The 17,357-nt window shown below is 41.2% G+C and overlaps 1 protein-coding gene across 1 annotated transcript in view; it reads right to left on the bottom strand.

The window, feature by feature from the left end:
• The window catches only part of CRY1 (cryptochrome circadian regulator 1), a 55,638-nt gene extending 44,227 nt beyond the window's left edge, over positions 1-11,411 (bottom strand). Inside the window, exon 1 of the mRNA XM_044677242.1 lies at positions 11,254-11,411. Coding sequence (XP_044533177.1) covers positions 11,254-11,411 — 158 coding nt within the window. The remainder of the gene's footprint in view (positions 1-11,253) is intronic.
• Positions 11,412-17,357: the final 5,946 nt, after the last annotated feature.

Here is a 17,357-nt window from a genome sequence, read left to right as displayed (position 1 = left end):
GGGGGGGGTGAAGGGGAAAGTAGGAGCATGAATCATGCAACCATGTTAAAAATGAATATTAATAAATGTTTAAAAAAAAAAAGAAAGAATGCCACCTGACTATCTCTCGACTACAAATGTTAGGAAATAGTTTCTTCATGTTGCTGTGAGGCAAAAAGGAAAAGCACATCAGAAGGTATCAATCTTAGAACTCAGTTCAAGTAACCTTTTTGTACATATATGTGTACAGATATTGTGCCCATCTGGCAACCAGGGACCAAGAGTCAGTGCTCCAGTTCCCTTGGACTAAGAATAAGAAAATGTTATGGAGCCAGTCACTAGAAGGATTGTTTGTCTGACCTAAACTGTGTCTCTCTCTTTTTTAAACTCTTATCTCCTGTCTCAGAATTGATACTAAGTAATGGTTCCAAGACAGACAAGGGGTAAAGCCTTGGCAATGGGGGTTAAGTGACTTGCCCAGGGTTACACAGCTGGGAAGTATCTGAGGCCAGATTTGAACCCAGGCTCTCCCATTTCTGGGTCTGCATCTCTATCTACTGAGCCACCTACATGACCCTCTGTATGCTCTTGATAGTGTGTTGCCTTTTACTTCTCTTCTACCAGCACTCCTCCCACTTCACTTACTTGTATTCTAATGCTGTTATCTTCTCTTTTGATTCTTTAGAGAAATCTTCCATCATGGACACAATTTTTTTTCTAATCTGCAAAATTCTGACATTGTTACTTTCTAATTTCTTCTTTTATGGATTTCAATTCTCTCTAGGGACATTATAGGATCTCTTGCTACTCTCTTGGGATTCTACAGTGTTTTATTTTATATGGTATTGGCTTACTATCCTTTGCCTTTGAAATAACTGAGGATTTTGTATTTTTCTTTGAGGTCTTAACACTTATCCTTCCTTTAGATTCTGTTGATTCATTTTTTAAAGTTTTCCTTAAAATTTTTTACTCTTTTATTTATCCATTAATCACTTTCTGACTTCCCCTTTTGATTGGGGTGGGGGGAGCATTTGTGGCAGGAGATTCACTCCCCTAAGTAGCTTCTGTGGGGTGGAGGGTGGAAGGACATAATTGGTTTCAGCTGATATTCAGACCTCTTTTCTTTCCACTCAGTGAAACCCCTCACCTTGTCCCTCTGCCCTAGTTTCTTCCTTGTATTTCATCCTTTCCTTCTTTGGCTATGATGAATCAGCATCTGCCATTATTTGCAGGACTAGGAGGATGGATGTTTCACGATAGAGTCTCTGTAGCTTTGGCTGGAGGGGGGAAGGGGGGAGGTTCCCTAATTTTCAGGCTTTCCCAAGCAGGAAGGCACAATTTTTTTCTGCCTTTCTGCCATGCCCCTCCTCCACCACCACCACCAAGTGGCTATTCAAAACAAAAGTCAACTCAGTGGAGAATAGGGGGATCACATTCAATTGAGTCTGTAGCAGGATAGTCCATGATGGTTTTTAGTCAAGAAACCTGGGATTGGCTTGTGTTCACATATGTGTCTTTGTCTGGTATGTGGAAGTTATTGGGGTAAGGGGTGTCAAGTGAAAACTTTAAGTATAAGTGTTCTCCAGGGTTAACTCTAGATTCTCCCCCCCCCCTTTTTTTTGTCATGAACATTCAGTTGTAATTATTCTATATATAAAGCAAAACACCTTTTCATTGAGGTGGACAGTTAAGGGGACCTTGCCAGTAACATAACCTGGATATCTTTAATCTTATTTAAATGAGTCTTTAAAACAAGCTGGATACATTTTTTTTTAAACCCTTACCTTCCGCCTTGGAATCAATGCCATGTATTGGTTCCAAGGCAGAAGAGTGGTAAGGGCTAGGCAATGGGGGTTAAGTGATTTGCCCAGGGTCACACAGCTAGGAAGGGTCTGAGGCCAAATTTGAAACCAGGACCTTCCATCTCTGGGCCTGACTCTCAATCCACTGAGTTATCCAGCTACCCCCTAGACGCATTCTTATATATAATTATTATCAAAGCTAAATCAAGCTGTTCATACACACAAAATATATGTATAACAAAAGGGAATGGGGAAATATGCTGATTGACACTCAATCTGTACAGTGAGCAAAGCACAGTGTGCTCCTTTTTGTACATCCTCATTCCCTCCCTCTCTCCTACTCCTATCATCCCAAATAACTTAATGGAGAGAGTGACTCAATTATCCTAGGAATGGTTAGCTAATTTAGAAAATATTCGTGCTTCTTGTTCTGGCTGACTTCTCAACTATTTCACTGCTCCTTAGCAACACTAGAGGGAAGGCACCCAGACAGATGGTTTTTTTCTTTATTGGCATTTAAAAAATTTGGTCAAGGGAGAAGCCAGTTGTTAAATGAGGTTTCTGAATTATTACTTCATTTATACTCAGCTTTTATTATTATGCTATTATGCTCCTCAGCTTTTAGCACATATAATTTCACTGGTTTATTCAAATCTGTTTCTTGACATGTTTAGACCTGCTGAAAATCAGAACTGATCAGCTTGTACTTGTCATTTCCATTTCTGTCTCAGCAGCTCTTTCACCAGCATATCCCAAATTGGTCATTTGACATCCTATAAGATCTAGTATAATTCCGTCTTCTGTTCATCATTCTTGCAACATGATTCACCCAGTAATGTGATAGAGAAATTGCCTCCAGTATAATTCATCTCTGACCTTCTTTCTACAGAGGACTTCATTTGTCATATGAACTCTCAGGAAGAGTCTACACATGGCTTTTTTTTTTCCATAGTGTCTGCTAAGTGACCACACACTTCAGCTCTTTACCATGAATCAACATTCAATTTTTAAATTACTGTGGGCAGAATTGTTGGGCAGAACACTTTTGTCCTCATCTTTGGCTACATTAACATTTTTTAGCTGTGACTTAATTTAATGCAGATTTAAAAATATAATATGGCAGGGGGGAATTCAGCAGAAAAAGACCTTTATTAACTATTACTAAACTTCATAAATTCTAGCACATAAAAAGAATATTTTAAAAACTGAAATCTTATTTTTCTGTCACCTAGATTTCACCCTGAATCCTTTCTTCCTCCCAGAAAACCACCCCTCACAATAAAGGATTTTTTTTTTTTTGTATTTTAAACCCTTAACTTCTGTGTATTGACTGATAGGTGGAAGAGTGGTAAGGGTAGGCAATGGGGGTCAAGTGACTTGCCCAGGGTCACACAGCTGGGAAGTGTCTGAGGCCGGATTTGAACCTAGGACCTCCCGTCTCTAGGCCTGGCTCTCAATCCACTGAGCTACCCAGCTGCCCCAATAAAGGATTTTTTTAAAGGAAAAAAAATAGCAAACCTAATAAACACATCTAAAAAGAACCTGACGTTATATATGTAAAATTCACATTTATGGACTCTTAATCTTTGCAAAGGAGCAGGAAGAGGTGTCTCTTCATATTGCCTCTTTGGGGCCAAGCTTGTTTATAATTTCACAACATTAAGTCTCAAATGTTTCAAGGTTTTCCCTTACATTATCGTAGTCATTGTATATATGTGTATATACATATATAATTAATCCTGGCTCTGTTACTTCACTTAGCATCAGTTCATTTGAGTCTGTCTGTGCTTTTTTTCTATTCTTCATATTCATTGTTTCTTTTAGCACAATAAAATTCCACTTATTATATGCATTTCAGTGTTCTTACTGAGCTTTGGTCTTTTCAACAGAAATTCTTAGAGGTTCATTTATTCCTCTCCAAGATTATATTCTGCTTCAGAGGGTAAAGCTATTCTTGTTCATAAGCTCTTATCTTTTGCTATTTGGTACAAAGTATCCCAGGATCTCTCCTCATTTAAAGTAGAAGCTGTCAAATCTTGTATGATCCTGACTCAGGTGTTATTGATATACTCAAATTTCTTTCTGAATATCTGCAGTATTTTTTCCATTAATGTAGGAGCTCTGGTTTTGGCTGTGAGATTCCAGGAACTTTTCCTTTTTTAGGAGGGTAGAGGGAGGGTAATTGGTAGATTCTTTCTACCTTTACTATGCACTGTGAAAACAGATTCTTCTCACTATAGGGGATTCCTGCTCACTTAGGATTTCTTGAAATACAGTTCTTAGCTTTTTTGTTTTATCATCATTTTCAGGAAATCCAATGTTTCTTAAATTAACTCTCTCTGAATTGTCTTCCAGGGCAGTTGTTTTTTCTATCAGCTATCTTATATTAACTTGTATTTCTAAAAATTTTCACTTTGTTCAAATATTTTTTGCTTTATCCTACAGACACTGATTTCTGTCAGGTCTCTTCTAGTTTTAAAGGAACCATTACTTAGGTAAGATATATTACCTCCTCTTCTAAGCCATTTATTCACATTCTAATTCTTTCCTCCATAGTTGTGATTTTATTTTTTTAATCTCTAAATTCATTTCTCCTAGGTACTTATGTAATCATGCGATTTTCTTTTGAGTATCTGCTTACACTTATGGAGTTCCTATCTCTTCGGGGTTGGTTTTGGGGTATTCTAGATCTACAATAATTTTCTTTCTAGTCAGTAACTTCCTTGATTTAGCATCTTTCCAGGTTTAGTTCCTAAGGAGTTAGGACTTTTTTTTTAAAGGCTAGGTTCTGCTCTTAGTTGTGCTTTTGGGTGGGAGCAGTTGGCCCTTCTTGATTTTGCCATAGGTCCCATAGATTCTTGCACTGACTAACCTCCTGGATCCCTGAGATTCCAAGAGCTAGATCTTCAGAGACTTCTATAGTGCCTAAGAACAGAATGCAAAGGTTCCTGGAGACCCTGGGTACATGGACTCTCCTGGTGTGACTACCGCTATAATACACTGGTTATTCTTGCTCCTGATGGCTTTTTTTTTTAAACCCTTACCTTCCACCTTCAATACTAAGTATTGGTTCCAAGGCAGAAGAGTGGTAAGGGCAAGGCAACAGGAGTTAAGTGACTTGCCCCGGGTCACACAGCTAGGAAGCGTCTGAGGCCAAATTTGAACCCAGGACATCCTGTCCCTAGGTCTGGCTCTCAATCCACTGAGCCATCCAGCCACCCCCTGGAAGCCCAACTTAATGAAATTCTGAATACAAATTACTATCAGCTGAGATCCATCCCAGCATGTCTTCTAGCATCTCAGGTTTAAACTTATATGAAAATATACCAAATTATTCCATTGCAATACATTTTGAAAAGCTTTTTGTAATCCTATTAGTTTATATCACTTAAAGAGCAAAATGATAATAGTAGACTTAATGAACATGTATTTTTAAAGGAAATGTGATTTATTTTGGCAGGGGCGGGAAAGGGAAGAATGTATGAACCAAAGTTAGTTAGGAATACAGCTTAAACATAACCAACATTCAACTCAAAACCTTTTCCTGTTTATGTGAAGATTTTCCCCCAAATAGTGCTATGTTATCATAATCAGTATTTTGACAAAATTTCCCAAAACTATGTTTTGGAAACCTGAACTGTTTTTAAAGTTGTAAAAAACTGCCTTATAAGTAGCAATCAAATGGTTACACATTAAGTGCTGAAAAGTATTTTCCTTATCACAAATATGAATAGCAACTAGGACTATCTCTTTTTTAGCTTTACAATATGAAACTGTACTGTCCAGAGTGATTTTTGCCCAGGCAGGTATTTATCAGCCACATCTTCCATTAACCATCAATTTGTCATTATGCTAAATCCTTTAAAAAAGTCTTTTTTTTTCTTTTTCTTCTAGGTGCATATTCACACCACTTCAAGCTTTATCAGGTGGTCAATTCCTCAGGATGAAGCATGACTACTCATGTATCAGCTACTTCAGGAAAGCTTCTCTGGCCCTTTCCAAAGAAATAGATCAGATTGTTTTTATAAAAAGGATGCAAAAGGTGCAAAATGGAATAAAAGTCCTTTAACAGGCAGCCTTATTTTGTTCATAACAACTGCTTAATATCCCACAGTGATAATACTTCAAAGATAACTTTAGAATGTGTTAAAATAATATTCAGCCTAAAAAATTAGTTTGTCAAATTGTTTGTCTCTCTCCCCTCTAAAAGCAAGATCAAAACATAGAGTAATCTGCTCTAGACAAATATTTTAAAATAAGAATGCAGCTCATGGATTATTTCTTCAGGCTGTATTTTTCAATGCCACCTCTAGACTACAGAAAGAACTCGATTTTGAAGGCTACCAAATAGCTTCCAGTCTGAAAATTTTGAACTAATATGTAAGTTTGTCTTTTAATTCATTCTTGGAACATGTATCAAGAAATGTCCCTAAATAAATAGAGACTTTTTCTACCCTAAACTTCTCTTTCATAAATCATAAAGTTAAAAAATATTCACCAGCTTCCAATTTGAATATTCCTACCCACTTTTTTTTTAAACCCTTACCTTCTGTCTTAGAACTGATACTAAGGTGGGGAGAGCCAGGCCTAGAGACAGGAGGTCCTAGGTTCAAGTCTAGCCTCAGACACTTCCCAGATGTGTGACCCTGGGCAAGTGACTTGACCCCCATTGCCTACCCTTACCACTCTTCTGCCTTGGAGCCAATACACAGTATTGACTCCAAGATGGAAGGTAAGGGTTTAAAAAAAAAAAAAAAAAAAAGAACTGATACTAAGTATTGGTTCCAGTGCAAAAAAGCAGTAAAGGCTAGGCGACTAGAGTTAAGTGATTTGCCCAGGTCACGATCTTAAGGCCACATTTGAACCAGGATCTTCTGTCTCCAGACCTGGCTCTCTAGCTACCGAGCCCCCTAGCTGCCCGTCCTACCCACTTTTTACATTTGTAAGAAAAATACTGCTTTTCTGTGTAAGCACTTTTTGATTTATTATATCTCAGAAGGAGAATCCCAGTATAGTAAAGAGGCTTAAGTTAATTTCTGGTCTGTTTGGAATATCCCTCTCACCACTCTTATACAAAAAATAAAAACAAAAACAAATCTATTGCATCAATATTTATAATTAAGTGATTTTTAAGTGACACATTTCTTTCATTCATTTTGCAAATATATGCCAAACACCTACACAAACATATGCAAGCAGAGTTTCTTAAAATTTGGTCCTGAGGAGACAATGTGAAATGAAGAATACAGGATTTGGAGTCAGAGGGCATAGGTTCAAATCCCAGTTTTTCTGTTTGCTGCCTGCAGGGCTTTAGCCATGTTATTCCCCCCTCCACCCCCACTCTCCCAGCCTCAGTGTCTTCACCTGTAAAATAAAAGCATGTGTAAGTCCCTTCCAATGTTCCACCCTAAAAATGTTATTAATAAGGACATAAGGAAGACTGGCTTGGCAGTGATGTGAGTGATGATGGGTGGAAGGAAATGGAGAGAAACAGAAGGAAAATCTCTTAGGAAGCTACTGCAATATAATTCAGCCTGGTGGCAGAAGGAATAGAGTCAAAAGCCTAGAAGAAATTATCACTAGGACTTGATAACTAATGCATGTAAAACAATAGGCTTGAGCTAAAGATCCCACTGAGTTTTTTTTTCCCCTAAAGCCCTTATCTTCTATCTTAGAATCAATATTATGTATTGATTCTAGTAAGAGCTGGGTGATGGGGGTTAAGTGTCTTACTCAGGTCACATAACCAGGAAGTATCTGAGGCCAAAGCTGAACTCAGGACATCTCATCTCCAGACTTGGTTTCCTACCCAAGGAGTCCCCCTAGCTGCCCCTTACCCCAGTTTTGAATGAACATGGGTATTTGGATGATTGGTGGTATCACCATGAGAATTAATCAAGTCAGGAAGCGCAAGAAGGTTTGAAATGAAAATGAGTTTTGTCTGAGATATGCTGAATTGGGGGGTGGGGGGGATGAGGGGGAAAGAAGACATTTCGAGCCCAAAGAATTCAATGAGGTCATGGGAAGGAGGAGGTTAGCTTGGCAAAGGTGCAGGCTTCATAAGAAGAGAGTAGTGAGAAAATACATTGGGAAGCTGACTGGTGGAGAGAATGTGGAGGGCCCTGAGTGGCAGTTTGAACCTTATTCTGCAGGTTCAGGGGGACTGTTGAGGTTAAAAATTAACCTGAGTAAAGCACTTTAGTCTCTCTCTTCCCTTTTGACTCAAAATTGTTCTATCCTTATTATCAATTGTAGCTAACATTAACATAGTACTTTAAGATTCATGCAAAGACAAGTACCTAAGAATTTACTTATGGAATTGACCCACAAACGACACAATCATCTATACAACTCAAGAGTACTCTGGCCAACAAATTCATCCTTGTGGCTCTCCTTGTACAAAAGCTGCTAGTCTAAATTTAGGGGTCTTTGGACACAGTCTATATTGCCAGCTGCTACTCAAAGGGCTGGATAGAGTTAATATTCGGCTGGTATATAGCCTTTAAGAACCCAGGGTTATTCCTATGCTAGGAGAAGGCATCAGAACACTTTAATATTTAGTATTTAGGACTTAATAATCCACTTTAGTGGAGTAAGGTAAGGGTTTTGTAAAGCCCTGGCCTCAAACTCTAGAAGGCAAATATTTCAAGTCTTGTGATCCCCATTTAACAGATGGGAAAACTAAGGCTTAGAGATGTTAAGTAAGCCCATGGCCAAATCACAAATCAACTTCAATAAACATTTATATGGCACCTACTGTATGGAAAATACTTTTCTAGGCTTTTTTTCTTTTCTTAGGACTCTAAATAGTGCTTTTCCCACTTTGTCATAGCTTCTTCCTCCCCTTCCCAATAAGGTTTAAAGACTATTCAGAAAAGGCTTATATATTGAAGTGTTCAATAATTTTTCAGTTCCTTAGCAGAACATGGTAAGAAGTGCATTGGCTCTACATCTTTTTTCCAAGGGCTCCTATTTCCGTTCATTAGCACCTAACCAGATCCCTGGGGAATGATACAGTTAATAAATATTTGATCTATTTCTCCCCTATGGAGAACCCGATACTGAAAGGGGGACCGTAAGGAAGGGATTGTGTTATTTCCTATAGTTTGTCCATCTGTTACCAGCCAGCCCACCTGCTGGAGGATTTCTTTCTGCAGTGCCTAGAAAGTCCCCAAAGTGTGCTTGATCTCATCAGCCACAAGGCGGAGTTCAAGGAAGAGTTCCTGCTGCTGCTTTACTTGAGGCTCCTATGACTGCCTCGAGGTGGAAGAAAGCCCTGCCGGAGATAACAAAGTGGAAGCTGTCCCCTCTGTGATGTGGTAGCCCTGCCCAGGCATCAAACAAAGAGGACACAGAGACACTGCACGGTCTACCAGGGCTATGCCCGGGGCAGGATATAACCACAAGCTTGGTGTGGGCTCAGGAGAGACTACGATGAAAAATTCTCTCTCAGCTGGATTTGGGGAAAATCTCTTGTTACTACAAATACACAGAAAGGAGCAAAGGCATTAGGGTGAAGGAGATGAGGACAACTCTTAACCATTTTCATTGAATGCTTACGCAAAAGTCCTCCTTTCTCAAACACTATAAACAAGGCAAGTCCTTGTTTCCAAATGCAGAGACTTCCTGGGGAAACCCAGAGCTGCCTGCCCTGTGTGCCTGGGAGCCAGCCTGAGACAAGTTGGTAAATTCAATGGCCTGAGCATCATTCCAGCTCTAGCCTTTCCCAACAGGTGCCCCTTTGAGCTTCAAGTTCCTCATCTAGAAAAAGGATCTAATGAAGCCTGGGATCTGGGGGCTACCTGCAAACTTCAAAGTTAGCTACTTCAAGTCTTCAACTTTTCTAGCGACAGGAGGGCTGGTCTCTGGGTCAGACCCTGCCTCTGACTTGGACTAGCTGCTCATGAGACTAGTCCCCCACAGAGACCAGAGGCACAGGTGTTCTGCAGAGGGGCTGCAAGGTCCTGAAGAGAGGACCAGACTTCTCTTCTTTGTTTTGCTACTTTGGGGGTTTCAGGGTCCTCACCTAGGGCCCCTTCAAAGTCTAAGTACAGAGGAGGTTTACATCCACCTTGGCAATCCCTGCCAAGTCTATCCTCCAGGACTACAAACATAAACCATACTAGGAGCAGAAGCACCTTCCAGGGTCATTACCGGTCTAATCTCCTCATTAAAAAACAACAACAACAACAAAAAGACAAAAAAACCTCTTACCTTGTTTTAGAATCCATACTAAGAATCTGTTCTAAGGCAAAAATGTGGTAAGGACTCAGCAACTGACTTGCCCAGGTCACACAAGGAGGAAGTGTCTGAGGCTGGACTTGAATCCAGGGCCTCCCATCTTTAGGCCTGGCTCTCTATCCACTTGGCAACCTAGTTCTCTGAAAACTCCTCATTTTTACAGAGAAAGAAAGGAAGGCCCAGGGAAGTTAATCAGTGTCAGGTGGGATTTGAATTCTAGTCAGGGCTCTTAACTACACCAAAGAAATCACAGACCCTCCTCCACATCAAATGTACTGATTTATCTGTGTACATATTACCCATCCCAAATCCCAGCAGGGAAGTGAGATTTGTGAGAGCAGGAACTTTACTATGGAGCTAAAAGTCCTCTGACCCTTAGTACCAATGTGACCTTGGCCAAGTCACTTAATGGGGAGGGAGCTAGGAATAACTTCTATCCTTCCAATCTATGTCTCCCTACACCAAAGTTCTTTATAGGGCTAAGCTAGGGGCTCTCCCACTGCAGGCAATTAATTACAACAGTAATCATGGAAGCATTTATTCAGAACTCTAAAATTTTACGAAATGCTGTAAATACCTTATCCTCTTATGTATCCCCAAATGAAATGCTCCTTCATTGAGAGATTACAGGATCACAAATTCAAGGGACCTCCATGGCTGTGTAATCCAACCTCATCGTTTTACAATTGGAGAAATAGAGGCTCAGGGGATTAGAGATCTGGAGACAAAAGAGTCCTAAAATCTCACCCGGTACAATCCCTTTTAAAGAAAAAGAAACTGAGGATCTGATACAGGAACGTCAGAAGTCATTTAGTCCAACGCCCTAATTTTACAAATAAAGAAACTGAGTATCAGATTGACTTATCACACTGATTGATATATGGATCTAAGAGATGGCAGAGACCTCCAAAGCCTACCCCTTTCATTTAAAGAGGAAGAAACTCAGGTTCAGAGCTGATGATGATTTCACATACTGATTGGCATATAGCTCCAGAGCTGGTAGGGACCTTCGAGTCTGCTACTTTCATTTTACAGAGGAAGAAACTGAGGCTCAAAGAAGAATTGGACATCGCATATTGATTGATCTATGGCTCTAAGAGGTGACAGGCCCCTTCCATTTCGCAGAGGAGGTTCGGAGAAGACTGGGACATCGTACATTGATTAGCTGACTGATTACTTGGTCCAAGGCTACCGTGCCCGCCCCTGGCCTCCCCGTCCAGCCCAAACTCACCGCCACCTGTTGATGCCCACGTTGGAGGAGCCCGCGAACCAGGGGTCCAGGATGTAGACGCAGCGCACGGTGTCGGCGCCCTCGATGCACTCCTTGAGTGCGGGGTTATCGTGGAGCCGGAGCCCCTTCCGGAACCAGTGTACAGCGTTCACCCCCATCCCGCAGCCGGCCAGTCTCCAAGGGGGCCTTAGCACGGCGGGCTCTAGGACCCAGCGAGGCCTGCGGCCGCCCGGCGGGGCCACATCGCGTCCGGGCGGACCAGGTGGGGGGGAAATCCTCGCGCCAACGCCCGGGAGGTCACGTGGCCACCCGGGTGCGGGGAAGAGGCAGAGGGAGAGGAGGCTATGGTTTTAGTTCTGGTCCCAGTCCAGCTCCCGCTCTCTTCCGCCGGCTCCCGGGTTCCCTTAGGCGGCGGCAACTCCGGCTCGGACTCGGACTCCTCGAGCTGGGGCGGACGCGTCAGCGGCTTTCGCTCCGCCCCCGGAACCCCATTGGCTCAGGACTCATCCACGTGACCTCCAGCTCGTCACGTTTCTGAAGTGTGTTTACTACACCCGGCAACCGGCGTCAGGGAGGGGCCGGGGAACTGCGGGCGGCGCCTCGCGTTCCAGAAGAGGCTGCCCAGTGCCCCCGCCGCCACCGTTGCCTTTGCAGATGTGAGCTGTAGCTAGCGACGGTCCTTGTTCCTCGCTCTCCTGGGCATCAATGATGTCCTAGCCTCTCCCTCCCGGCACAGAATCGATGGTGGCCTCTCCCGGTACCGCGTGAGCTAACGCCAAAGCCCCGCCCCTAAGGACCGCGATTGGCTGTCGACAGGCCGGGGGCCGGCGGAGTCCCGGATGAGCACGGGGCTGCAAGGAGCTCAGCGGCGAGCGCGCGAACGCGCGCGCACTATGCGGGACCCTGCCCGCTCCTGGCGCGCGGTCCCGTGCTGAGCGCAATTGCGCCTGCGCAGCAGGTCCAGCCGCAATTTCTGGCCGTTTTCCTATGGGTGTCTGGAGGTGGAGGTGGCTGAAAAGGAAAGAGGGCGCTCTTCTGATGGATTACATAAGGCGGGGCCTGACTCGCCCTTCTTGCGAGCACCCTAGGTGTCTCCGCAGTCCTCTAGACACCGCCGAAGTGACTCCTCTCCTTCTGGACACCAACAGCTTGCCTCCTGTTCTAAAAGTGACTCCCTCTTTAGGAAACCCCAAAAATGATCTCCGAAAGTGACCGTTGGATAGAGCTCTGGGAGTCCAGTAGGGAAGATCCGAGTTCAAATTTAAGCTCTGATATTGACTAATTATAACTCCAAGCAAGTCCTTTAACTTCTGCCTCAGTTTCCTCACTTGTAAAATGGGGATAATAATAGCACCTACCTCCTGGAATTGTTCTGAGGAACAAATAAGATCATATTTGTAACCTGCATTTAGCACAGTGCCTGTCCCATAGGAAGCCCCATATAAATACCTAAGCCTTTCCCTCACGGACAGCATTAGTGACATGCCCTCTCCCCTTTCCTTATAGATGAGAAACCTGGGAGCTGATCTACTCTTCATCACTGGCTGAGTGACACCCCCTTCCTTTTCTAGGATAACACCCTCCCCCAAAAAGAGACACCTATGAATCTCTAGTGACACCACCATTTCCCATAACTGAGTGATTGCCCCTCTACACACATCCCCTCCTGGCACCCCTTTTGTTTTTCCCAGCCTAGCCCAGCCTACTTCCAGTTGAGGTTTTTAGATCACCTTTCTGAGATCTTCCTCAGTATCCTTGAGACAGACTAGGGGAAACAGCAGCCTCTTGAAAGGAGCTTGAAAAGCCTTTTCTACCTCCCCAAGATGAGGGAGAATAGCTGTTTTCCCCTTTTGATCATGAAAATCTAGGGACCACTCTCCCTGGAGGTCGGTGCTCTTTTCAAACTCCCCAACAAAAGCAGAAGGCAGTACCACTTACTCCCACCCACCTGCAGATCCTCCTCCTTTGCAGGGCTGCCCTCCAACTACACACCTTCACCTTCACCTAGAGTTTCACTCCATCCTTCTGACTAGTCAGGTCTAGATCCTCCTGACTGATTTGTCAGTCTCCAGGTAGCTCTCCCTTCTTTCTCCAGAAGCCCTGTATCTGGCTCAAAGCCTCCCTCTTTGTTCTGCCCTCTGTCCTCCTAGTTGAGCCAGAAGGTTCTCCCTGCCCTCCCATGTCAACATCTCTTCACCCAAGGGATAGGCACAGCTTAGACCTCCCTTTCATGCTGCTACTTTGAGATCTGATCTTGGCATCTGAAATCATCTCCTGCCTTTCAACATCACCCACTGTCTTCATCCTAAACCTGATCTTCATTCTCCCAGCAAACTCTGTTTTCTTTAGGTCCTTACCCTTTCCCTAGTGCGTTAACCCTGCTCTTTCCTCATTTTCTTGCCTTCATTGTCTTGACCCTATTAACCAGTTTAACAAGGTTGTGTCATGTACCTTGGATCACATGTTCCCTTGTCTTGTTTATTCTGATAATTCTCAATGCTGAGTCACTCCTATCGTCTTTCTCTTTTTCTTTTCCCATGCCTCAAATGCCTAACTGAGGAAGGCATGCAACCATCCCACCTGGGTCTGCTACAAATTCTTGTTCTCTACTCTCAATTGGATCTTCACTGTTCCAGAGTATTAACTATAATACTCATCATAAGACCCGTGGTAGTTATTCCAAACAACAATATTCTTCACACCCTCAAACCACCCTAACCTTCTCTTTTATTTTTTATTTTAAAAATTTTTATTTTTAGAAAAATTTTCCATGGTTACATGATTCACGTTCTTATTCTCCCCTCCACCCACCCCACCCCCAGCCCCCAGTAGCTGACGCACATTTCCACTGGTTTCTTCCTGTGTCATTGATCAAGACCTATTTCCACATTATTGATAATTATTCTAGGGTGGTCATTAAGAGTCTACATCCTAATTATGTCTGCATCAACCCATGTGTTTGAGCAGTTGTTTTTCTTCTGTTTCCACTCCTGTAGTTCTTCCTCTGAATATGGATATCACTCTTTTCCATAAATCCCTCAGAACTGTCCCACATCATTGCATTGCTGCTAGTACAGAAGTCCATTACATTTGATTGTACCACAGTGTATCAGTCTCTGTGTACAATGTTCTCCTGGTTCTGCTCCTTTCACTCTGTATCAATTCTTGAAGGTCATTCCAGTTTACATGTAATTCCTCCAGTTAGTTATTCCTTTGGGCACAATAGTATTCCATCACCAACAGATACCACAATTTGTTCAGCCATTCCCCAATTCAAGGGCATACCCTCATTTTCCAGTTTTTTGCCACTATAAAGAATGTGGCTATAAATATTTTTGTACATGTCTTTTTCCTTATTATCTCTTTGGGGTATAAACCCAGCAGTGGTATGGCTGGATCAAAGGGCAAACAGTCTTTTAAAGCCCTTTGGGCATAGTTCCAAGTTGCTATCCAGAATGGTTGGATCAATTCACAACTCCACCAGCAATGCATGAATGTCCCAATTTTGCCACATCCACTCCAACATTCACCACTTTCCTTTGCTATCATGTTAGTTAATCTGCTAGGTGTGAGGTGGTACCTCAGAGTTGTTTTGATTTGCATTTCTCTAATCATAAGAGATTTAGAACACTTTCTCATGTGCTTATTGATGGTTTTGATTTCTTTATCTGAAAATTGCCTATTCATGTCCCTTGCCCATTTATCAACTGGGGAATGACTTGATTTTTTGTACAATTGATTTAGCTCCTTATATATTTGAGTAATTAGACCGTTGTCAGAGTTTTTTGTTATAAAGATTTTTTTCCCAATTTGTTGATTCTCTTCTAATTTTGGTTGCATTGGTTTTGTTTGCACAAAAACTTTTTAATTTAATGTAATAAAAATTATTTATTTTACATTTTCTAATTTTTTCTAACTCTTGCTTGGCTTTAAATCTTTCCTTTCCCAAAGATCTGACAAGTATACTATTCTGTGTTCTTCTAATTTACTTATAGTTTCCTTCTTTATATTCAAGTCATTCACCCATTCTAAATTTATGTTGGTGTAGGGTGTGAGATATTGATTTAAACCTAATCTCTCCCATATTATTTTCTAATTTTCCCAGCAGTTTTTGTCAAATAGTGGATTTTTGTCCTAAAAGCTGGGATCTTTCGGTTTATCAAAAACTGTCTTGCTGATGTCACTTACCCCAAGTCTATTCCACTGATTCTCCCTTCTGCCTCTTAGCCAGTACCATATTGTTTTGATGACCACTGGTTTATAGTACAGTTTAAGATCTGGTACTGCTAGGACACCTTCCTTCATGGTTTTTTCCCCATCATTTCCCTTGTTATTCTTGACCTTTTGTTCTTCCAAATGAACTTTGTTATAGTTTTTTCTAATTCAGTAAAAAAGTTTTTTGGTAGTTTGATAGGTATGACACTAATGGCACTAAATAAGTAAATTAATTTGGGTAGAATGGTCATTTTTATTATGTTAGCTTGTCCTACCCATGAGCAATCAATGTTTTTCCAGTTGTTTAGATCTAGTTTTATTGTTTGGAAAGTGTTTCGTAGTTGTGTTTGTATAATTCCTGTGTTTGTTTTGGTAGATAAATTCCTAAATATTTTATATTGTCTAGGGTGATTTTAAATGGTATTTCTCTTTCTACCTCTTGCTCCTCTAATGTGTTGGAAATATATAGAAATGCTGATGATTTATGTGCATTTATTTTGTATCCTGCAACTTTACTAAAGTTGTGATTATTTCTACTAGTTTTTTAGTTGATTCTCTAGGATTTTTTAAGTAGACCATCATATCATCTGTGAAGAGTGATAGCTTGGTCTCCTCATTGCCTATTTTAATACCTTCAATTTCTTTTTCTTCTCTAATTGTTATTGCTAATATTTCTAGTACTATGTTAAATAATAGAGGTGATAATGGGCATCCTTGTTTCACTCCTGATCTTACTGGGAAGGCTTCTAATTTATCCCCATTGCATATGATGCTCGTTGATGGTTTTAGATATATACTGTTTATTATTTTTAGGAAAGGTCCTTCTATTCCTATACTTTCTAGTGTTTTCAATAGGAATGGGTGCTGTATTTTGTCAAAGGCTTTTCTAGCATCTATTGAGATAATCATGTGATTTTTGTTTGTTAGCTTGTTGATATGGTCAATTACGTGGATGGTTTTCCTAATACTGAACCATCCTTATATTCCTGGTATAAATCCCACCTGATCATAAATGAATAAACCTTGATGATCACTTGCTGGAGTCTTTTTGCTAGTATTCTATTTGAGATTTTTGCATCTATGTTCATTAAGGAGATTGGTCTGTAGTTTTCTTTCTCTGTTTTTGATCTACCTGGCTTTGGGATCAGTACCATATTTGTGTCATAAAAGGAATTTGGTAGAACTCCCTCTTTGCTTATTATGTCAAATAATTTGTATAGTATTAGGATTATTTGTCCTTTGAATGTTTGATAGAATTCACTTGTGAATCCATCAGGCCCTGGCAATTTTTTCTTAGGGAGTTCTTTGATGGTTTGTTCAATTTCTTTTTCTAACTTCCTCTTTTAGCTGCCTCCTAATTTACTCAGAAAATCTTGACCATCATCAGTTCCCATTTTCCCCCAATTCTATACCTCAACCCTTGTTTACATTTTCACCCTTCCCCCTCTTATATTCCTAGCTAGGAGGAAGTTCAGCTGTCCAAGTAAATCCCTCTTCTTATGCCCTTGATTCTCTCTCTTCTCATATCTTCCAGGAACTTGTCCCTCCTGCCATTTTCATTCCTTTATCTTCAAGCTGTCATCTTATAGCTTTTCCTCATTTTTACTTTTAAACTCCCTCTGCCAAGAGATTGAAGCAACTAGACATAACTAGGTAATCTTACTATGAAGCCCATCTGCCTTTTTCAATATTACTTCCCATCTTAATTGGTTCCTGGGTCCTGGGAATCCAGAGAATTGAAGTGCTTGGGAGGTATTACAGCTTTATCTTTCCTCTTCTTCTCAAGTACCCCCTCCCACCTTTCTATTCTTTGTATGGAGTCAAGTCAAGACGTGTGTATATGTATATATATATATATATATATATATATATATATATATATATATGCC

The sequence above is a fragment of the Gracilinanus agilis genome, chromosome 5 (genome assembly GCF_016433145.1).
Source record: "Gracilinanus agilis isolate LMUSP501 chromosome 5, AgileGrace, whole genome shotgun sequence".
NCBI lineage: Eukaryota > Metazoa > Chordata > Mammalia > Didelphimorphia > Didelphidae > Gracilinanus > Gracilinanus agilis.
The sequence above is the reverse complement of the archived record's forward strand: the minus strand, read 5'-3'. Positions and strand labels throughout refer to the sequence as shown.